We start from the raw sequence: 24,546 nt of genomic DNA, 5'->3' as shown, positions 1-24,546 counted from the left end.
GGCCAGCCCGGACACACTTTTCTTTTCCTAGCTCATTTGACTTTTTTTCATGACCCTCCATACTGTATCCTCTCATGTGAACGCACTCTTACATGCCCTATATTATTTCTACTCTTGATTTTGGCATTTCTTACAAAGAAATGTGTCTTTTTAAAAGTACATTCTTTATAAACAACCATACTGTTATAATGCTGTTGGATAAATTCCACAAAAATGTCTCATTCACATTCTGGTAATAAAGAGAGTCCATCTGACCTCTTAGAGAATTTTTGATAGAATAAATTGACTTGAATGTGTATGCACACACTCCAATGGAAACCTCTACTTCTAAGAAATGTGTGATGGTCTTAAATCACAGACACTTTTGTGTTTTTCACGCCCTGTTCTCTAGAGCAGCTTTGAACATCAGCAAACTTAGCACCTAGTTACTTGAGTGCTGCTGGGCTATTTGGCCTCTCAAAACAACATTAGCAGGTTTCCAGGAAATAGATTTGAAAGGAATAGATAACTGCTATTTTTCCATGGGAAAGAAAGAAAATAGCTTTTCATGGAACCCCCAAACATGCTATTTCACCAATAGGTGATGGCAATTTGGAGTGTCCTCCTTTACATAGGCCATCCAAGCTCATTAAGACCCAGAAGTAAGTCTATGAAACTGTCGGCCCATCCATCTCCTAAGGAGAGAGAGGGACCCAGGCTAGGTTCTTTCTCACCCTGCTTCCTGCCAGTTCTCCCTGAAAAGCCCAAAGCTACTTTGATTCATACTCAGCCAAGGAGACCTGGTTGGATTCCATGGATTTCTTTCTGCTCTGTGATTTCTCCCTACCACCCATCCCTTGTCCTTGGTTATATTTGAAATCTCTTTCACAAAAGATTTTAAAAATCGAAGAAAGCTAAACCTACAATTCTTTGCCTGACATATTTTTGTGTGAATGATTTTCAGTTAAAAAGCAATCACTCAGTCACCAGGTTTAAAGGACTGATAAAGATTTGGCCAGTGTTTCACGACAGGGAGACCAGTTAAAAAGAACAGAAGGGCATTGTGCAGTCATCAGTGTGGGTGAAAAGGGGTGGTGAAGGAAAAGGCTGGGGGACCCCCTGCAAACTTCTCAATTTTGCTTGAGGCAGGTCCTGTTTATCTTCAACTGGGTGGGGACACATAAAAATTGTGCACCTGGTATTTGTGCTTTGCAGCTGCAAACTCAGAAGCTCTGTCTCATATGATTTATGAAAATGCACTACTTTTTTCTTTTAATGTCTGCTTGACTTCATACACAGGAGCCTTTTCCCCTGAAGATTCATTAATGAAGCTTACACCATAGTCTTAAAAAGGAAGTCAGATGGAATGTTTAATTATTTACAATTGAACATATAGAACATTTGCCTGGTTTGCACAGCTGAAGATATAATTAGAAATTCCTAGAGAGACAACAGGGTGAGGGTGTGCAGAAATTTCAAATATTAAAAAGAAAATTCCCCCCAAATTGCTCACAAATGTGAGGGATTAGTCAATATATTTGGGTGTCTCTGAAACTTTTTAGCAGCCAATAATGTCTTCATGATTGAGTAGTTGCAAACTAAAAGATTGCTTCCTTTCTCACTGCCATTTTATTAGACATTTTTAACGAAGTAGCAAATTTGTAGCTCGACAGGAAAAGCTCACTGACAACGTATTAGAATTTATAATCCCGGCTGACATATCTAGTTACTTCATTTTTAGGTTACTGCACTTTCCTTATTAGTAGACATATGACTAAGGCAAATACCTTTGCAGACACCTGCATGCTGTTTTCTTGCATGTTCATAATGGCTTCAGAGATCTTGACATCTATAGGGTCCATGACTGACTCAATGTTGAATGGTCCTTCCAGTCGCTCTGCCACCAAGAGCATTGCATCTGTTAAAATACAGGAGCATGATTTATTTGAGAACTGAGAGCTCCTAGGTTCTTAACCTGTGTTTAAACATTTCCAAAACAACGGGCTGAAAAATAATCATTCAGTCAAATTTTTGATTTGCTTTTATATAGTCCAAAGTGGAAGGATGATTAAATCTTAAAGTAGTATTTTATTTCATTTGTAAATTTAAAATTATTTTGCAAATATAGAACCAGGCCTAAGAATGAGAAAATTAGTTCAAATTAAGAGAGTTGAACATATCTAACTATTCCACGTGAAGTTGAAAAAAAAACAACATTAGGTCAGAAATCAATTGCATTTCAAAAATGGATTGTAACCTCTTTTCTCCTGGAGTGTGGGGAAAATTGAGAATATTGGAGAAGTGCTAATTTGGGAATTCAGATGCACAAATGTCAAGACCCAATTCAAGCTTAACTACGTGTGTGAAGCGTTTCTGGATTTCCCATGAAGAACAGACCTGTCCCTACTTTGTGCTATCACTCTGCCTAGCATGAACTTCTGCTTTCGCACTTTGACACCCTTTGAGGATGAGGAAACTTCTGACTTGATTCTGTACAGTCAAGGCTTATTATGGTGCCTATCACCTTGGAAGCTCTCAAAAAGTGCCTGTGAAATTTCACTGAGCTGAAGTATTGCTTGGGATGGTTAGTTTTCTGGAGAAGATTGGAAGAGTGATATGGAGGCAAGAGCTGTGAATTAGGAGTTAGTAGCCCTGAGTTCTCATCCTTGATCTGTCACCAACTAGCTGAACGGCTATGGGAAAAATCTCTGAGCTTAATGGGCCACAGATTAGTGAGGTATATAAAAGAGACCGGCGATGAGGAGTCTCTCAGCTACTACTGTGAGGCGCACACTCCATTCCTATGCCACTGAAAACTGGTCCATTTTTGTTCTTAGGATTCAGCGCATAATTTGGTAATCTGTCTCCTCAATGACTTAAATAGAACTTTCTGTGATGATGAAAATGTGGCTACTGAAACTTTAAATTTGGCTAGTGTGAGTGAAGAGTTAAATTGTTAATAAATTAATTTGCTTTTACTTACTTTAAATATAATTTTAAATATCCACTTAAGACTAGTGGCTACCATATTAGAAAGCACAGCCTAGACTTTTAACATTCAGGCTCAATAGATCTCAATTCTTTTAATTGTTAAAGCTCCTGGGGGCCAATCTTAAAACACTCTCCTTTTTTTAAAAATAATACATGTTTATTATCAAACGCTTACAAAATACAGAACAGAAAAGTGAAGGAGAGGAATACAGCCATAATCTTGCCTCTTAGAATAACACTATAAACAGTTTGGTATATGCCCTATGTTTTCTTCCTTCTGTGCATGAATATTTTAAGCATGCAACTGGAAACATACCACCATACATATATCATATAATCTTCTTTCCAAATGTAATATATTATTAATGTAAAACACTGTTTATAGTAGCTGTTTTATAGTATTAGTGTAAGGAAACCAAATTTTATTTTTATTATATATCCAACCACACTCAACCAAAGTCTAACATAAAAAATTTTTCAGGGCTATAAGTAGTTATGAATTAGGTAGATGAGAAACCTTTTAAGATTGATGATTTTTTTATGAGAAAGATACATTACTCTCTGGGAAGCAAAGAGTCACATTTTTAAAGATCACCGGGCTTTGTGAACAGCATCAGCTTTTACACTCTCAACTGGCTTTCTGGGCCAGAACCCAGAACTGAGTCCTTGCTCTACCCGTTGTGGACTGACCTGGAGTAAATGCCTCCAGGGCAGCACGTGGAACATCAGGCAACCTCCTCTACCCCAGCCCCAGCCCCAGAACTCTGTCCCATACTATTCTCATGGACACAAGTGAGTGAAAAACTTAAGCGTGAACAGGACTCACAAAGACGCTCTAACAACAAATTTTCTGATTTTTTTCCTTAGATAATGCAGACCTATCTGTGCATATCACAGCTGGATCTTGTAACAAAAGTGGCAATTTCTCTAGATATTAGTGACCTAATTATCTGGCACCGTAGACAAAGGATGCATGTATTTTGATATTAAAGATACTTTCTCCTTTAAGATTTTAATAGGTGGCTAACTATTGCCTGAGAGATGATCTGTTTCTTTTATGTCTTTATATCTATTTTGTGCTTTTATCAAAAATAATCTCCTTTAGGGGCTGGCCCCGTGGCCTAGTGGTTAAGTTTGGTGTGCTCGGTTTCAGCAGCCCAGGTTCAGTTCCTGGCTGCAGACCTACACCACTCATCAGTGGCCATGTTGTGGTGGTGACCCACATACAAAATAGAGGAAGATTGGGACAGATGTTAGCTCAGGGCCAATCTTACTCAAGCAAAAAGAGGAAGATTGGCAACAGATGTTAGCTCAGGGTGACTCTTCCTTAGGAAAAAAAAGTCTCCTTTACTATTAGACTTTCCAATAGGCTTTTTGATAAAGATTATGACGAATGAGTAAGTTTCTCTAAACAGGTGTATTTTGCTGGAAGAATCAAGAAATCTTTACAGGAAAAAGAATTGGCACTATTGAATTATGGAACAAATACAATTAAAGGAACTAATAACTATGGGATACTTAATACTGTGTTTTATATAAGTGTTTGCATAAATCATTATATAAAGAGTACTGGTCTGTCGTGGTATACTTGCCCAACGTGAAGAGGCTGAGTTGAGATGGTAATAACATTGGCTTTCTTGGAAGTCTGAGAGCAGTTGTGTTCGTGACAAAAAGGATAAGTTTTTGGATTGGATCATAAGGACTCAGCATAGGTCACAGTTTGAAATTATGGGGTCTAAGATATCTCTGAGGAGGTTCTCTTACTTGTTTAAATTAAAACACTCTCTTCTCTACCAGACATTCCTTTCAAAAGGTCTGGCAAACTGCTGTTAGATTTGTGTCATGATGTCAGAAAGTTTCTCTGTTGATTTCAATCTTTTTGTTCTCTGTTCCTTTTCCACTACAGTGCTCACTTTTTAGGTTCCTAGGCCTGCAAACTCGTCTCCTCTTTTTTGACCCCAACCATGATACAAGTGCTTAGGGTGTCCCTCTCCCAAGCAGTTGCCTGTTTGGCCTTGGAAAAAGGCAATTCCATGGATTTGATCCAGTGTGTTAAAACACGTAACCAAATGGCCACACTTACTCAAGTTGATTGCCTCTATATTTCCATTTCTTATCTCAATCCATTTGTTTTGTTATAAAAATAATTTACGATGATAAGCTTTTGATGTAGGTGTGCATCTATTTATTTTTATTCTAATTTAGATCACCAGTTAGAATATGCTACTTTAAACTTTTATCTGGTTTAGGCTATTACTAATTTAAAATATATAACAAAATACTTTACTAAGTAAAGTTAGATTCTCCGTTGAAGACTCAAAAGCCAATATACATTGGCTTAAAACCTCAGAATCATCATTAAGGGTTGTATTGTGCATACAGTTAACAATATTGTATTGCACACTTAAAAACTTGCTAAGAGGGCAGATTTCATGTTATGTGCTTTTTACCATAATAAAAAGAAAGAGTAATAATTACTATTGTGCTGATCAACTACAGAAGTTCTTATTAATTGAAATACTTGTTGATAAATCATTACATAGTATAAATGTACAACACTTTATTGAAACATATTGCTTCTACAAAGAAATAGATAATTCTTCTAATTCCTGGAAAAGGTCAGATAAAATTGTGTGTGAAACATCTGGATAATAACATGGGTGCACTAATTCTAGCTCTACATAGAATTTTGGTAAGAACAAGAGGAAGGCTGAAAGGGACGAAAATAGTGGTTTTTCTGGGCTTATAGTTTTTCTACTACAAAGTCATTTGTAAAATACATTAGTTTATAGAAGACCGGATAAACATATGCAACATATGGTATATGGAGGACCATAATACAAAAAAATTTACAAAATTAAAATATGTGTATCCTTATGAAATAATCATCTCTCCCCACAGTTCTCCTTTTTGTTCTAAATATGCATGACAAGATTCCCCAGGGTCACAAAAAGAAAAGTAGCTTTTCAGAAAACTCCTCTAGTATTTTGCATTTCCACTATAAAGGGTGATGCTTACTGCATCTGCCTTTGGGATCTAGTTCAGACACATTTAGAGGTAAGAAAGTCACAGTGGAAGGCCAGAGTTGTCCAGCTCTGGGACTTGGAAAAGCCTTGGGAGCGGATGGCGCCTCTTCCTTAGGCAAGACCGCAGATGGTGAGAGAGCATCCCTGCTTGACTGGTTCGCCTCCCACCTGCTGGGCGAGTCTGTCACCAGTCAAGCTCCCCAGGTGTCGGCAGAACCTTCCCTTTCCTTTGGAGCTGAGGGAAGCCATGCCTCTCTCTCCTCCCAAAGTGAAGAAAACACACTACTTTTATGACACCAAAGCAGTAGTTGGTAAGTTTCTCTGAAACCAATTAAGTCACAACATAGCTGTAATGGACTTCAGAGGCTGCCATCCTGTGCTATCTTAATTATCCCCATGCCGTTTATATTTTGAAATGTTTGGGACATTATTTTTAACTGTGCTCTTGGAGCTGTTATCTATTGCCAATTAAACCAAGGCAGCTCTAGTATGTCAGCTAATGATCAGCTGATCCTTTCTGCACATATCTCTTGCGTTGCCCAAGTTTTGTTTCTCTTTAAACAAAGGACTATTGTCTTGCTCAAGCAGTATCCATAACTTTTGTTTCTAAATCGAGAATAAAATTTAGATGAATTAGAAATAACTGGTATCTCAGGTTTTGGTGCACACAGAGAAGACACAATGATTCTTTGTTAGCACGGGGGCACACGCAACAGCTCAACCAGAGGTGCCACTCAAAGCTGAGGAGCCAGGTTGCAGGTAAAGCTGCATCTGTGGGCCAAAGCATTCTACTTGTGTAAGCAGGGACTTTCTGGTTAGGAGTGAAGAAACCTGACTCTGGTTAGATGCAGTCAGGTGCCTGGGTGTCTGTCTAGGCCCCTCCATTAAATGATTGAGAGATAATGGTTGTCACTAATTCACAGAGTTCCGTTTTCTTCATCTATGAAATGGAGATTATGATGATGTCTACATAATAGTAGAGGTATGAGGAATTAAATGAGATAGTGCTTGTAAAGTTGTTAGCACAATGCCAGGCACATAATTAGCTCTCAACAAAGGTTAACTATTAGAAGGTACTTCCTCCAGGCAAAGGAAGTAGAAAGGAGAGGAAAAAATTTGCAGGATATTTTGGTAGAAGTAATGTCAGCAATTGATGTGAGGAGTAAGGGAGTAAAAGGTACACAGGTGACTTTAAGATGTATAACTGGTGCTATTTTGTGTGTTAAATTAATGTTTTGATTATAGCTGCTTTTTGATGGATGAGTTCATTACCGAAAGATACAAAAATGCATTTTCTCCTGGTGTGCCCCTTTGCCAATTAAAGATGACTACAAAGTCTTTGACTTGCTTTCCATTGAGAGGTGGGGTTTACCTCTCTCCACTCGAATCTGGGCAGGCTCTGTGACTGCTGTGACTAACAGCATGCAATAGAAGTGACATTGTCAGTTTCCAGAGTGGGTAGTTAAGAGACTACAGCTCCCACTTTCCGTCTCTTGTGAGATGCTGCTCCGAGATCACTGTGATGGACTGGCCACCTGCGGGCTCTCTAGGTTACAGTCCCAGCTGGGCCCAGATTCCCAGCCATCCCTGCTGTTATTGACAGAATGTTTGTGTCCCTCCAAAATTCATATGTTGAAACCTAATCCCCAAGGTGATGGTATTTGGAGGTGGGCCTTTGAGAAGTGATTAGGTCATGAGGGTAGAGCCCTCATGAATGGGATTAGTGCCCTTATAAAAGAGACCCCAGAGAGCTCCCTTGCCCTTTCCGCCCCATGAGGATACAGTGAGAAGACTATGAACCAGGAAGAGGGCCCTCACCAGACACAGAATCTACCAGTGCCTCCATCTTGGACTTCCCAGCCTCTAGACTGTGAGAAATAAATGTGTGCTGTTTAAGCCACCCAGTCTATGGTATTTAGTTTTAGCATCCCCAACAGACTAAGACAGCTGCCAAGGTGCCAGACACGTGAGTGAGGCCATCTAGGACCTTCCAGATCAGCCCAGCTGCCAGCTGATTACCATCTAGTGACACCATTCCACATCATACGAGGCAGAAGAATCAGCCAGGTGAGCCTAGCCCAAATTCCTGACCCACTGTATACTGTGCTGTGACTTACAATAACATGGTTGTTATTTTAAGGTGCTAAATTTGGGCATAATTTATTTTACAGCAATAGAAAACTGGAGCAGCCAAATTACAATATTTACAAAATACTCAGGGATATTTTTTCCAATATTTGTTTGACAGGCCTCCAATATTCAGAATTCTAGTCAACTAATATTTGACAAATTTTACAAGTATGATGTACTCCCCCACCGTACAATTTACAAGCCCTGGAATGGTCAAGAAAAAATAAAACCTTGCCCTAAAGGAAACGTACATAAAGAACTTGCTCTAAGTCTGCAGAGCGTTACAGTACAGCATTACGGCCCACCAAACTCACACCAGTGAGTCTCATGTTTGGATAGATGCTTCCTCTGGGATACGAACAGGAGAGACATACAGAGAAGGTTTGGGAGAAGCCAAAGCCAAGTATTTGACTTTATGAAAAGCAAAGTCTCTGACGCAGGGAGCTAGACACTATTTCTGATCTCTGAATAGCATTGGATTGAAAACGATCTTGCTCCAGGGACTCCTGAATGTTTATGTTCCTCTAGGATAAAAATATTAAGTATGATTTCATATGATCCGACATATATTCTTAAGGTACTTCTTGAGATATAAAATCGAAAATGAGTTTGCTGAATCCTACTGATTTTAACCTGGAAGAGAATGATTTTAAAAACGTTCTAGAGGTGGCAAGCAGAGAAAGTTGTGTTAGTGCTGGGGGTCAATTCTGACTCCTAGCGACCCTGTGTACAGCAGGGTAGAACCCTGACTGGTCTTTTTGCGCCATCCTCTCACCTTCTGGTACTGTATCAGACAACGCTTCCCTGCTATTCACAGAGTTTTCATGATCAGTTTTTCCAGAAGTGGGTGGCCAGGTGCTTCTTCCTAGTCTCTCTTAGTCTGGAAGCTCCACTGAAACCTGTCCACCATGGGTGACTCTGCTGGTATTTGAAATATCGATGGCATAGCTTTCAGCATCACAGCAACATGCAGCTGCCACAGTACGACAACTAACAGATGGGTGCTGTGGTTCCTCGATGGGAGAACGAACTTGGGTAGTGGCAATGAGAGCACAGAAGCTTAACCACCAGGGTGGGGTGGGAAGTGGGTGGAGGTTGTTAAAGGGTACAAAGTTCCAGTTACAAGATGAATAAATTCCGAGGATATGATGTACGGCATGGTGAATATAGTTAACAATACCGTATTATATACTTGAAAGTTGCTAAAAGAGTGGATCTTAAAAATTCTTGTCACATACATACACACACACACAAATGGTAACCAAATGAGATGATGGATGTGTTAAATAACCTTATTGTGACAATCATTTCACAGTATATATATGCATCAAATCGTCATGTTGTACACCTTAAACTTACACTATATTACATGTCAATTATATCTCAATAAAGCTGGAAAAAAAGAGAAAATTCAGTTGAAATAAGCTCAATGTTATCTAATAAATATTTTTTATGTGTCAAAGAGTGTCATTATGTCATTATAAATTGGTGGCGGGGGGACAGAAGCAGTCCATGGTTGTCACCTCCACGGTGTATAGTACCTGTTTGAAGTGACAACATGAAACATATGAACATTAAAAACTTTTTTCTTTCTTTGAGGAAAATTTGAAGTAAGATAATAACATGTCCTTTCAAAGTTCTCATGAAATCTTCTAAATTTGTCCTAATGATGTACTCTTTGAAAGATGAAATCTGTGAGCACAATCTACTTAGCGTTTCATCAGAGCCCAGTAGCACCCAATTTTGGTTTTCCTTTAGGAGCAATGCTCGCCCTCTCTTACATGTGCTGCACCATTGTTTTAGCTTAACCAACGTATTTCCCCCACTGAGAAGCAGACTAAAGAATTAAAAGGAAAAAAAAGCAATTTTAAAAGCACCCTAGTAAATGCATTCATTGGCACCCAGCTATCCATTAAAAGAAAAAAAAACCCACTTGAGTGTTTACATACAGGCTCATGTATGCCCATGGCATGAATGTAATTAGAAGCCTCTGCTTTCCATACTGAGACAGGTACACTGAGGAGACGTGTCCTTTGATTTCACCCAAATCCATTAATTAAAATGCTCATGAGATCTTGGACAGGACTGTGTTTCAGGAGAGGCCTGGGAAGGGAGGACAGCAAGAGGGGACTGAGGAACACACCATGACAGCAGGCTGACTTGATCTGAACAACCAGAAAAGAGCGCAAACTTGAGAGTAGAGAATTTGAACTGACCTAGTCAGAAGGTCCATGCCCTTTCTAGAGGGTTTTTTTCCCTTCATATTAAAGACAATTTTAACTAATTTTGTTTTTACAGCTCTATAAGGATATAACTGACATAAAACAAATTACACATACTGAAATATGCAATTTAACACATTTTAACAAATATCTACCCTCATGAAACCACCAACACGATAGGTTTCGTTTTTTTCTTTTTTTTTAAAGGCAATTTTATAGGTAAGACATTTTCACTTTTGGAATTCTGCTTCATGAGACTGCCAAACAGAGAGAACGCTTTCCCTGTCTGGACTATATTTCTGATCTTTTACACTAAGCCCTCTCCCCACTCTGGCTTTGATGCTCTGTAATCTCTTCTCTGATTTTGCCAGCAGAGCTGTCTTTTAAAAATGCAGATCTGATGAGGTCACTGCCTTGCCCTAAAGGTTGCCAGTGCCTTCAGGATCAAGTCTGAACCTCTCAGCCTGGCATAAGAAACGCCCTGCCCACCTTAGCAGCCTTGTCTGCTACCACTCCTAGTGTCCCCGCCCTCAACACAAGGACTCTCCCCTTAGAGCTCCATTGAGAACTCTTTAAATGACATTGAAGTTGTCACCGAGGTCCCCACACACCCAATGAAACCCCAAATTGATAGCAGACAAGTTATTCTAAACACAGCTTTGCTCTCATTTTACCTGTTCAAGAACTTCTAAGGGTTTGAGTTTAAAAAGAGGTTCATAATCAGACTCCACTCCTCGCTTCTAATTCATTTCTCACTACTCAACACGTCCCGTGGTTTCCTGTTATTATAAATAACGCCACAGAGAATATCCTTGTACATAATTCATTTAACATGTGAAAACAAATCTGTTGGATAAAATCTTAGAAGTGAAACTACTGGGTCAAAGATCTGGGCATTTAACATTTTGATAAAGCCATAGTTCTCCCTGTAAAGGCTGCATCTGTTTACACTCCCAATAGCAACACATGACAGTGGGTTTCTGAGTCTCAAACTTTCAGATGTTGTTAAGAGCAAACGTTTGGATCTTTGTTAATCTGATTGGGTAAGAAATTGGCATCTCATTGTAGTTTTAACTTGAATTTCCCTCATTATAAGTAAGGTTGAACATCCTTAAATATGTTTAAAAGCCATTTCTATTGCTTTTTCTCTTCATAACCTTTGTTCATTTATTCTTCTATTGGGTTATTCATTTTTACACATTGATGTAAAGAAATTGCTTTTTTAAAACACATTAAAGACACCAGCTTCTTTGTGACATGAATTACCATTTTCCCCCTAATTGCTGTTTAACTTTTGGTTTTGTTTCTGGTGGTTTTTTTTCACTATGCAGAAATTTAAAATTTTTTGTTGTCACATTTACCAATCATTTGTTCAAATTTTCCTGGTGTTGCATCATATTCATACAGACTTTCTCTGTTCCAGGTTCACCTCTATGATCTAATCTACACCATGCATATTTTCACTCACTAGCTTCCTTGCTGTTCCTTGAATATAGGCCAGGTACCCTCCCCAGGGCCTTTGCACTTCCTGTTTGTTTCTTCTTCCTTGAGTACTCTCCCTTTAAGATATCTACATGTCTCTCTTATTTTCTTACGGTCTCTACTCAAATGTCAGCTCTCAGAAAAACCTTCTCTAACTAGCCCACGAAATCCCAGGTACTCTTATCTGATTGCTTTATTCTTCAAAGCCCTTAATAATTGCTGAATTATTGTACATAGGTTTGCTGTTGTCCCTCTTTTTCTCACTCTTATGTAATCCTCAAGAGGACAAGGACTTCATCTTTGTTGTTCACTTCTATAGGCCTGACTCCTAGAATAATACTTGGATCCTAAGAGTTGTTAAATAAACCATTGTTAAATGAATTGTTGGAATAAATTTTTTAAATCTTTCTATATTTTCTTCTGCTAACTTAAGAAAAACTAACTCTCTCCCCTCCTCCCTCCCTTAACCCCCCCATCTCCACTCCCTGCCATGCACATCATTGCAAATGCCTGCAAAACTTTATCAGCACTGGCCTACAGGATAAATAGCCCCTTGGTGGCTTTTGATGTATAATAAGGTAGACGAAGGGTTTCTGTGGGAATTTAGAATCTTATTGTACTTTTTTTATTAGGTAGAAATAACTTTTTAGATCTTTTTTAGCTTGAAATTGAAAAGTATGGCTGGTTTTCTTTCTGTCAGAGGTCACATTTAGGTTAATCTATAAAAAAATAAAATAAAAGACATTGTTGACATTTTTGGCATTACCAAACAAGGTAAATTTTTGCTATTTCTCAAGACTCCAAGTTTGCCATTAACTTTCAAAACAATCTCCATGATGAATGACATTTTTGTTTTTCCCCTGATATTTGTCCACATTCACTAAACATCAAATTGATGATCATCTTTTTCCTATTTTGCCAAACTTCTGCAGTGTTTAGGTCCATAAAAAAAATGCCTTTGAAAAATATCAGACCATGACAGGAGTCAGATCTAGCTAAAGAAATCATAGTACCACAAAGCGAGGTAAACAATAGAAAAATGGAAGTGAACCAATTAAATACAATTTAAAACAGTGCACAAATATCTGATTCAAAAATAAAACAGGGACAGCCACACAGATAATTATAGTAACTAAAGAACTAAAGCCAAATAAAAGAGAATTTAATGAAAATAACTGTTTACTTTGAAAGCAAATCTAGGAAGAGGAGGAGAGAACAAATATACAAACTAATTTAATTCTGAAACCAGTGCAAACAAAGGCGCTTATTTTGCTTCCCCACCGTAAAAGAAAATGCAAATTGTGGGGGGATATAATTCACTTGTAGTCTTAACACAGTGTAGAAATTAGAATCTACAGGACTCATTTTCAGGCGCTGGTTTCTTCTTAGTAGGATGATGCATTGCATTTCATAAAAATATAATATATTCACGTAAGCATCATCTCTCTGCTATATTATATTTTTGAGACGTTTAGTTACATCATAAGCCTTGTAAATCATGAATTTGATGGACATCAAAGTGTATACTACCAACTATAATCCTTTATTTAAATTTTTATTGCTGATTCTTCATATGAATAATTTTTTCTGTCATTTGTAGCTAGGAATATTCAAATAATTCACATCAACCTATCAATCTTTGCCTTGACGATGAATCACAGAATTTAGAGTTCTTAAAGATCTTTCTGAGGGAAGAACCACATCTTTATCTTTACATCCCCGTGCCTCCTACAGGGTTTTGGTATCTACCAGATTGATTTAGACCAACCAGTTGGCTTCATAGTTTAGGAAACCAGAACCCAAAGAAGGAAAGCAAATCATTTAATGTCAACAGCAGCCCCTGCACCAAAAACCCTGTCCTCTCTCACTCTATCCATTATGCCAACCATCTAAATTGCTCAAGCAGTATCAATGTGCTTACCTAATATTTTATTATTTACTAAATTCCAAGTGCTTCACCACTTTCAAAGAGAATATTGAAAGTGAAAGCATAGATGATAAAGATAAAGCATTTTTGTCCCTATCTAAGATTTTTCTCATTCCTTTGTTACAATTTAGCCTCTCTTTAAGCCTCCCTTGGTGACCTCATTCTTTCCATGTGGGCACCATGATCCTGAATTGTCCTTGAGAAACTTATAAAGCATGCACATTCCTCCTTACTCTTTATTAACTTGCACATCACACTTGTTGCTTTGAATCCTTTACCAGCTTGGATGGTCTTTATGGCCTCCCTGAGAGGCAGTATGGAGGCGAGGTATGGTCATGAGCTGTGTGTCAGGCCTGGAGGCCTGGTACCACCAGTCACAGGCTCTGTGATCTCAGGCAACTTACTTAACCTTTATGATCCTTGGTGTGCTCTTCCTACATCGCTGTGGGGAATAGATGCAACACCAGGCACACAGCACAGCAAATGCTTATTATTATATTATGATTATTAATCTTTATGGAGAGGAGGGTTCCTTTCATTTTCCAACAAACTTAATATTAAATTCATCATCATCCATGAAGTCGTAAACCCTTACAGAAAGAGGACAATATCTAATCCGACCCCTTTATTTTGCAGAGAAGGTCACTGAGTCCCAGAGACACCTGGGGTCTAGTGATTTGGCTGGGCATGATGGCAGGGCGGAGACAATTACCCGGTTCTCTTTCAACCAGCTCTGTTTGTACTCCATCACACTGCCTCCTTCTTTACAATCAGACAATCTATCATTAAGAAACAGGACCAGTTAAAACATTTTAGGTGTTGATGAACTAAAAAAGTCTGAACTTTTTGCCAGTATGTTGCAGTTAAAGCAATCCTCCTATTTCTCCCTCCTTTGCCCTAAAAGTTAATAAAGCAAATCTCCCCAGAGACCATTTGTTCCGGTAGTACAAGGGCTTGCAGCCTACATGGAATGAATCACAGACTTCTCCCAGAACCAATAAAAAATAAATAAATGAAAAGTCAGGTGTTGTCAGAATTCCCTGCTGAGTCCGAACGGAGTGATTAGTGAGCGATTCAGCAAGCAATGGGAGAGCCCTTTTCTCCTACTTGTGTGTGTGCTGGTATTATTAAAAAAATATATTTTTTATTATTTTGTTGCTCACTGCCATATGAAGCAAAAGAAAAATGAAAAAAAGAGCAGTATGTCCTGTAACATGGGTCAACAGACCCAAATAAAAAAAGCTGGATTGTTTAAAAAAGAAAAAAAAACTCATTTTAGGAGGTGATGACTTCACCTCTTCTCATTTCTGATTCACCCTGTGAAATGGCGAGGTGACTTGTCATTTCCTTTGTGTTTACTTCTTGTTTAAAGTTATCTTCAAAATATGCTCCGTGGTGAAGACAAAGATCACTTTTTAACTAAAGAGGGAGGGAGGGAAGGAGAGAGAGAATGAGAGAAAGAGAGAGGAAGAAAGAGAGATAGGGAGGGAGGGAGAAGAGGGAGAGAAAGAGGGGGAAGGAGGAAGAGAGAGAGAGATAGGGAGAGTGAAAGAGATCGGGGAGGGAGAGAGAGAGAGAGAGAAACGGAGAGAGAAAAGAGAAGAGAAGAGAACACACGATAGAGAGGAAGTATTTATGCAGCATTTTCAATGGGCCTGAGGCTGACACTGCTCTGCCAGCTCTAGGGCATAGAGATTCATTGTATTTTTATAGCAGTACCATGTAGTAGGAAGAACTATTACCTCCTTTAATGGTGGTGGAGGCTAAGACGCTAGAAAAGAAACAGCTTTTCCAAGGACTCATAGCCTGTGAATGGTTAGGGTAGGTCCTGCTCAGAGTAGGCCAGAACTAACATCAGCGAATTGCTTGAACTTGTCATTCTAGCCAAGGAGACCTGACAGTCTCAAGTAGGTGGGCCTGAGCATGCATGTGTGCTGTTAATGAGGGTGAGGTGAGGGGATCACTGCTTGTCCCAGGGCAGTAAAATTGCACTTCTTTGGCCCTGCTCCTTTGTGAGGTTGCATTGAACAAACAAGTGACCCTGGGAACTTTGGGCAGAAGCCCTCATATTGCAATTTGGGGGCTCACACTTCCTCTTTCTGGGCCTTCTCTCAGTGTTCAGCCTCTTCCAGAACTTACCAGTGAAAAGTAACCTCATTGACTATAAGAGTGTAGTGGTATATTCTGTTCTTAGAACATGCACATGATTAGGGAAGGAATATTTGCCACCAGACATAAAATTAAAGATAACTTCATTTATTTGGTTTTCAGGAAGGTACAACTGCTTTCTTATTAGATTTCTTTTTATAGTGAAGAGCAGATTAGCTGGGTTGGAAGGAAAGCTTTTAGGCAAAAGTCGCTTCCTTTTTATCATAAATCTACCCCAGAGTCCGACTCTCTCTAAGCTGGGGCGTAGATGGCCAATTGCTCATTGGACATCTCCACCTAGTGTCTATGTATGTTCGTTATAACAAATTGAGAAATACAAAACAAGAACAAAAAAAGAAGAGAATGAAAATCATCTACAATCTACCAAGACACAGATAACTGTGGATAGTATTTTGCAGTACTTCCTTCTATGTGTTCACTCTAATATGCATAATTTTAGGGTCAGGCTATAAATTCAGTGTTTACTCTTTAGATTCAATTCAATAGTATATAGCTAGATACCCCCTTATCATTCTATGAAAACATCCTTTTTTATTGGCTGCATTGTATTTCATGTCTTCAATGCCCTCTAATTTCTGTAACCATTCTCTCTCTTTCTTTTTAAAGATTGACACCTGAGCTAACATCTGTTGCCAATCTTCTTTTTTTTTCTTCTTCTCCCCAAAGCCCCCCAGTACATGGCCTGGTGAGTGGTGCAATGTCCACGCCCAGGATCTGAACTGGCAAAACCCTAGGCTGCCGAAGCGGAACGTGTGAACTTAACCACTCAGCCCCGGGGCCGGCCCCTGTGACCACTCTCTTCTGGCTTATAAGTTCTTATCAGACTTTGCATTGCTATAAAATAAATATGCAGAAATTCCGATGTCTGATACGTCCCTATTTCTTATTATCAACTTAAGACAGATTTCTTTAAATTGACAGTTATTTATTCATTTAAGAACTAAGTACAATGAACATACATTTCTTTTAATAAATACAAAATATTCAAACTTCAATATGGGGAAAGAGATAAATGAAGGCAAGAGAATATAGCTCTGAGCTACAATTTAATAAACCTCCCACATTTAAAAAGCAGACATTTAAGGTGATATTGTATTTTCAAATTTAAACTCTTAGAATGAAAAAAAATTGTTTTTCCCATGCAATTGTAAAGAGGTTTAAATGCATAAAAAGGAGACACAGCTTCTAGTACTGACTTCAGCACAAACTAAGCACACGACACTGACCTCACTCCCACCTGTAAAGTTAAATGTCTCTGTTCCTGGACATCTTATGTGTGTTCTAGCTTCGAAGCCACATGGAGCTACAGCTCTAGGTTGTCTACCAGGGGGCATGAGGCAGCACCTGGGATCACTGAGGCCAAGCCCATGGGCAGTTGGCAGGTAAACCAGAGAGAACGTGGGCAGAGACAACTGATTTAGGAGTCAGACCCAGGCGGGGCAAAAGCCAACAGAGGTGTTCACTAAAGTGTCAGAGTGAAGGACACAGGTGGCACAGAAAACCCAGGGGAATGCAAATAGAATGTAACCTATAGAATGTAACCTATGGAGGTAAATGCAAGTTGTGCATGATGGGGGGATGCGGATTGGGGTGGACCTTCAAAAGTGGAAGGAATGAGGGGCCGGCCTGGGGCCAAGTGGTTAAATTTCAGCGCGCTCCTCCTAGGCGTGGACCTACTCCACTCATCAGCCATGCTGTGGAGGGAAAAAAAAAACAAGTGGAAGGAATGAGAGGTGTGTGTCCTGTCACAAAAATATCTGGATTTTACTTTTAGCTCCTCTCAAAATAAGGTTAAAGGAAAGAAAAATGGGTATATAAAGGTAGACTTTAAAGAACTAACATGAACCCCTCAATGATTCTTGAAAAACCAGTCACAAGAAAATGGGTCAGAGGCCCCAAGTCCATCCCAAAACTGCAATGCAAGGAAACGAGAAGTTTGAAACATGAAGGCAGTGTTATTAAGGTGTATGCATTATCGCGTTAGATGATCACAAACAGTCTGAGTAGATGATAATGAAAGATTTAGGTATAGATACAAAAAGGCTCATCAGAGAGTCATTTATTTAGATTTGAAGGCAAACCTGGAGCTCAGTTGCTGAAGGGCCACCAGTTAGCACTCACATCCTCCCTATGTGCAGGAAAGTAGTTCATGCAGAATCCCATTTAATCTTCCTGACTAAGAGGTGGACACTGGGCTCAGCCCCAGTTGAAAGAAATGAATCAACTTAGTGAAGCCAGAGTTTCCAAACTGAGAATGGAGCTGGATGCCGACCCCCATCTCTGAGACTCCAACTTCCAAGCTTTTCACCATTACTATCTCTCCCTCTAAATATTTAAAATGATTTAAAAATATCCATATTCAAAAGGCAATGTGAAAGGCCCAGAAATGCTTGTAGAATGATCAAAGCATTACAGTAAGAGTCAGGAAATTTGAGAGATGCTCCTCAGTGAAGTAAGTCTTTGCTATGTTGGTCAGATAAAACATCCAGTGTCGAAGGCCTTGATGTTTTCCTGGAAAATTTCTTCTAATTTTCTTTAAGTACCTACGTGAGGTTTTAAGATAAAAGGACAAAGAAAATGTTGACTCATTTATGATAGAAATAGAAAAAAAAAATCAGGATGAGTATCTACTACTTGATGATAGAGTCAACACTCCAAAAATTGATTTACAGTGCCTTCCTATTTGTATCCTTACCTCGGCTTAGAGACGTGTTGAGTCATTTCTGCTAATACACCTGAATTAACCATAAGACACCTTTGGGTATTTAAAGATCAATAATATCACTGTTTTCTAAAGCAAACATATATCTTGAAAACAGACTAAGAGGTTTTCCTAAGAAAGGGAACAGTAATACTGAAGACTGAAAGATAATGAATGGGACCGACTTAAAAAAAAAAGGAAAGTGATGTATTCCAGAAATGAATGGGTGATAAATCTATGCATGGTCAATGTGCTGGTTGTCTTTTAAATGCTGCGTGTAATCATCTTCAATAAGTTTGCAAAAACTATTTTATTCCAAAGTCTACGAAGCTCTGAATTTCATAGTTAGGACACATTTGCCTACCTTAAGAACCTCTTGGAACTATCATTTAGAATTTTGTGAGATGGAAGATGCACTGGAAGATACCTCATGCGATATTTTCCATTCTTCCTGATTGTTCTGAATTTTAGATCTGGGTTTGAAGTGGCAGTTTAGCAATGTCACTGGCCTCTATGGTTAGTTGTTTAACTTCATCTGTATTTAATTTTTGTTTCTTTCATATTTCTTCTACACATATTCCCAGATGCCTTTAGGAAATGGGTCCGTTTTGAATACATCACATAAATAAACAGCAATGGAGGAATGCCTCTTCGTTTGAAAATGCCACTCTGCACAACAGCTGAAAGGAAGGTTCATTGAGTAATATCAGCTTGTATTTCCATGGGAGCACTGTAAGTGCTTTTTTTCCCAAAGCACTTAACATAACAAAATTGCCTCACTCATCATGGCAAGGCAGTCACCTTTGGAGTGGTACATGAAGCTGTTTTTCAGGATGGAGTAACACTTCAGATGGGACGAGAAATGAAGAAGAATTCTGTGTCGAGTGGCGATGGTTGGGGAATTTAAGCAGCAGAATAAAATTACTTAGTTGGAATTGGGTCAGAACTCTAAGACCAACAGCTATACTGATAGCAGAGTATTCTGAGGAAGACTACTAGATATTTATTGAATAAACCCATTCTGGTAGAAAGACGTGTCTATTGTATGCATCTATAGAATAGAGATCTACCTCTTTTTTCTTCACATATGTTTACTATGTAGAAGTCTTAAGTATATATGCAAAAAATTTTGACCCAGAAAATGCGTATTGGTTCTTCAAAACTTGCATTCGACTGTACATTTAGCAACCTCATTCCATATACATCCAACTTAATCTTTGTATTCTATGGTTCCTATATCAATAAACCAAATCCAGTGTTCAGAAGCCAATGCTTTCTAAACTTTATCATAAAATAATATTTTCTGAACAAGCAACTTCTTCCTCATTTCCCCTAAATTATCCACACACCGCCCCCCAACCCCAGCCAAAGACCTAGGCTATAAGATGGGGCCTGGGCTTACATTGTTTTTGTTGTTAAGAAGAGGGGGCTTTAAAAATTATTCTTTTCTTTTTAAACATTAACTAATAATATCACCATGGTATAGAAAATTTAGAAAATTGAAAGAAAATAATTTTAAAAATATAGTGCATTTAATAGTACCATTGGGATTAGAAACGGATGGGTCAGACACTCAACCCTTCATGTCAGTAAAACTTTTGAATAAGTAAGCCATTGAAGATCTGTGACAGACTCAAAAGAACTAAAGACTCTCACTCTTGACTTTGTTGACTATTGATGTGTTATTATTGTCTTATTCATTAATCAGCCAACATGTACTGAGTACCTGTGATGTACAAGGTCCCCTACTAGCCGCCAGACTCATGGAAAGACAGACAAGCATACTAGCAATTATTCAATGTGATGGGGGCTAAGCAGGAAACACATACCAAATGCAATGGAACCTCAGAAGAAAAATAGCATTTAAATCCGCATGTGGAGGGAGAAAGGGGAGCAGAGATAGCTTTCTGGAGCTGTGTTTTTGAAGCCTGCTTGGATTACTAGGAGTTAGCCAAGTAGAGAAGAAAGAGTGGGAGGCGTGGTTGGAGTAAAAGATGAAATATCAGATAAGAGGGAACAGCAATACAAAAGGGGATGGAGACAAGGAGACAGTGAAAACATGATGACAAGAGGGGCTATAGGAGGTTGAGGGGTCAAGTTTCAAAGGAACAGGATAGCAGGTCAGACATTCCGTGGAAAAGTCCGATGAGCCTCTAATCCCTGCCCTAGCTTGGACAGAGAGCTGGGCTCCAGGGTAGACTCAGGAGAAAAAAGGAGTGACTATTGCCTAAAAAACTTTCCTTCCAACTCAGCTAATCTGTTCTTCGGCATTCTTGGGAGTAACATCAAAAAAACAAATTGATAATATAAATCATTTATATTGATGGCATAGGCTCATACAAATCTAATTTACAAAATCATACATGGCACGAATTAAACAGCCTCTGATACGAGCCGGCAGCATTTTCTGAAATTTGCTCCCATGCTATTTTGCTTAGTCACTTCATGCTCCCTAATCCTCCTTCTCAACAGATTTCACCCATTTCTCTTGCCCTTCACAGTCATGCTTTGTGTTTCTCCCTTTACTTTTTTACCCTCCTCCCTTTTCCACATAATACACTGGTTTATCTGACTCCTGGGTCCTCCTTTTTGCATCTGTGTCACATTATGATCCTGCTCAGGGAACACGTGTTGCCAAGTATTTGATTAATTTCAAACAACTTTTAAAAAATTTTACCATGGGCATTGGAGTCCTTCTCTCTAAGAGCTCCCTCCTTCGGGCTCCTACAGCATCTTGATCATCTCTCTCCCTGCCTTTCACACATGGTGGTATAATGATCGGTTTTTCAGTCTGTCTCTTCTGCTAGTCTTTGCGCTCTTTGAGGCTAGGTACTAGGAATTATTTATCTTTTATTCTTTAGTGCCCAGAACAGCACCTGATACATAGCAGATGTGTCTTCTCAACAATACATATATGCTGAAAGAAAGAATAGGAGGATTCCAGATGTGTGTATAGCAAACACATAGAGTGAGTTTCAATGGAAAAAGGTAAAGAGTTACTTCCAGCTCCAGGACCCTGATTAGTGGTAAGGAACGAACTTATGAACTTGCCATATCCTCGTTCATTTATTCCTTAGCACAGGGCTGTGCACAGACTTAAGAGATTCAAGAAATAAATATTTTAGTAGTGGAAATCTTACTTTTTCCAACTGTTGACTTTTAATTCCTTATCAAATAAGCCAGCCAAATACAGAATGCAATAAAAGCCTTAGTTTTGTCTAGTATGTTAAATCCTTAGTCACGTGAAGGAGGGGTAGAGAGGGAGGAATCTATATCCCATTTTTGCAGATGCTGGAACCAAGGTATGCAGAAAATCAATGACTTATCTCGAGGTCTCTGCCCAGTCTCTGTCCATCAGACCTCAGTGACTATTGATGTAGGTCCTGGGGATGGTGGCACCTAGCCATGGGAAACAATAGTGGTGGCAGCTGCAGACTCAATTGCAAATGACAGTGACGCATCCACTCTACACCAATGACACAGCTCTTGGGTGGTGTCAAAATCAGTGGCTGTGGCTCTTTATCTTCTACCTGTGCCTTTTATTAATATAAAAGCTTCATCTGGATAGCCTGATGTATTTTTCAAAGCTTGCTGCCAGGCTGTAGATTTCAGAGCTGCCTTGCAGTATTTCTTCTCAGACAAGGTTCAATATTTCCTGGACCACAGTGTCCACACAAATAAAGGGGAAAGGAAAAAGCAAAGATTCTTTTCAGGCCAAGAGCCTAAACCCTTCAACAGAAAACCTGGAATGATGCTTCTGCACTCCCGAAGGGCAGTCTGTGTCTAAGACGTCCCAAGTCAATACCACTGATATGATTAACCTATTTATTATTTTGACATTGTAGCAAAAACGAGAGGGAAGAGCCATTTCTCTGTTTTTGTCTGGCTTGGCTAACCACGTTATTGGGATAGAAGAGAAAAATTGATCGCAAGCAGAAGCACAGGGGTATAAAAAACCTTCTCCATGATCTTCACATTACTCTTTTTAGTTTCTACTTCTATTGTCTTTCTTTTTAATGGATTAGTGTTATGCTAAGGGGAAAGGTCATTTTAGAATAATGAAATGTCAAAGTCAACGGAGGGTGAATTGTTTAGCAGGTGTCACATAAATGTATGGCATTTTAAATATTTACATCTGCAAATGGAAGGCATATTTCCATCCTCTGATTACTTCCTCTGACTTTTGTTTACTAAAGGGGAGAGAAGAGTGGGCTTCCTTAATGCTGGGCTTCCCAACTCTTCCCCCAGTCTTATGAAACACTAGGACCCTGCCTCTCCTCTCATTCACAAATGGGGCTACTTTCTGAGTCTCAGTTTAGAAATGAGGAAAATGGCAATGGATAATAATTGATTTCATGGGATGTTGAGAAAGTTAAATGTGACAACACTTGAAAGAGCCAAATCCAATGCTTGGCATGTAATTGGCACTCAATGAAAGTTATTTCTATTTCCTTTACATGTTCTTCCAATGACCCCATAGGCAGTCAGGGAGATGGGGGATTTCAATTGCCAATGTCTGGTAGATTAAAAAATGTTTTTATTATTCACTTCATAATTACAAAGAATTTAATATTTTGGGGGAAAGAAAAAAAAAAGAAATGTTATTAAACCCTATTTTACATCATTATAGGCAACAATTCCTTCCCAAGACCACCTCTGTTGGCCCATTGAAAAGTAGCCTTTCCTTGCTCTGAGCATCTTTCAGATTTACCTCCACACTAGTGATTCGCAGTCTAGACGACAATGAGAACCACCCAGGGACTCTGAAAAATCCCCATGCCCAGGCTGAACTAGTTAAGTCAGGATCTTGAGGTTGGGACCCAGCATCAGGGGGAGCCACTGCCTTGCTCAATGATGCCTGTGAATATGCCAACTCACTCCTGCCTCCAGGCCTCTCACGTTCTTTGCTAATCCAAACAATTCCATATATTTCCACCAATTATTAAACAAAACAAGTGTGTGTTGAGAAAATACTATATGTCTAGCCCTGTACTGGAACATTTCAGCAGATGAATTTGCTCCCTATTTCAGAGGACACAAAAATGTCTCCTAAGGCTCCTTTGTCTCTGCTGATTATGGACCCCACTTCCTCTCTCTCTTCAGGGAACCTTGTTCTTTACTCTTTTCTCCTTCAGCATTTAAACATGTGCAAATATTTGCTATTTAAAAACAACTTGAAAACCTGCCTCTTATGCCCTATTTTCAGGTAAGCTTCTGAGAAAGAATAGCCTAGATCCATGTCTGAATCTTCTTTCAATAATTTCTCAGTTTACATTAATCTGGTTTTGGTCAGAAACAGCTCTCATGAAGGTACCAATGTCCTCTTAGTTGCCAGATCCTTGTCCTCTCTGCCAGCCTGGACTATCGACCCCTCCTTCAAATTCTTGTATGCTTTCACGCCTGGGACTACACCTCTGCTTCCTCCTACCAGTCTTGCTACTATTTTCATTCCTTTTGTTTGTTGGTTTATTAGCTGTAAGTGGGCTCACCTTCTAAGTATTAGCTCTCCCAGGGTGGAGGCTTGAATACCCTCTCGTTCATTTCACCCACACCCATGACTCCATTTCCCTCTTGGCTGATGATTTCCTTATTTCTGTACCTACTGACCTCCTTGTAAACTCCAAATCCTTATTTACAACTAACTAACCAGTGGACGGTTCCTTCCAGATCTCATATCCATTAAACACAACCTGTTCAAATGAGAATTTGTCATCTGCTCTTCCTGACAAACCTGTTCTTCAAATGGCATCTTCTTTTTCAGAGAATGATACCATACCCAGTTGCCCAAATCATTAACTAATATTCTTTCCTTTTCCCTATTTTCACACCCAATCTATCACAAAGGTATTAGTTTCCATTTTTTTCCCTCATGCAGTCACTATTTTAGTTTCAGCCTAAATCATATGGTGTCTGAACAGT

The 24,546-nt window shown here is 39.0% G+C and overlaps 1 protein-coding gene across 2 annotated transcripts in view; it reads right to left on the bottom strand.

Moving 5' to 3' along the window:
• The window catches only part of GPC6 (glypican 6), a 1,023,293-nt gene that overhangs the window by 104,490 nt on the left and 894,257 nt on the right, over positions 1-24,546 (bottom strand). For both annotated transcript variants that reach the window (XM_023621717.2, XM_023621718.2), the window contains exon 5: positions 1,767-1,897. In XM_023621717.2, coding sequence (XP_023477485.1) covers positions 1,767-1,897 — 131 coding nt within the window. The remainder of the gene's footprint in view (positions 1-1,766; positions 1,898-24,546) is intronic.

Source organism: Equus caballus, chromosome 17 (genome assembly GCF_041296265.1).
Source record: "Equus caballus isolate H_3958 breed thoroughbred chromosome 17, TB-T2T, whole genome shotgun sequence".
NCBI classification, from domain to species: domain Eukaryota; kingdom Metazoa; phylum Chordata; class Mammalia; order Perissodactyla; family Equidae; genus Equus; species Equus caballus.
Note: the sequence above shows the minus strand (reverse complement) of the source record. Positions and strands in the feature narration are given on the sequence as shown.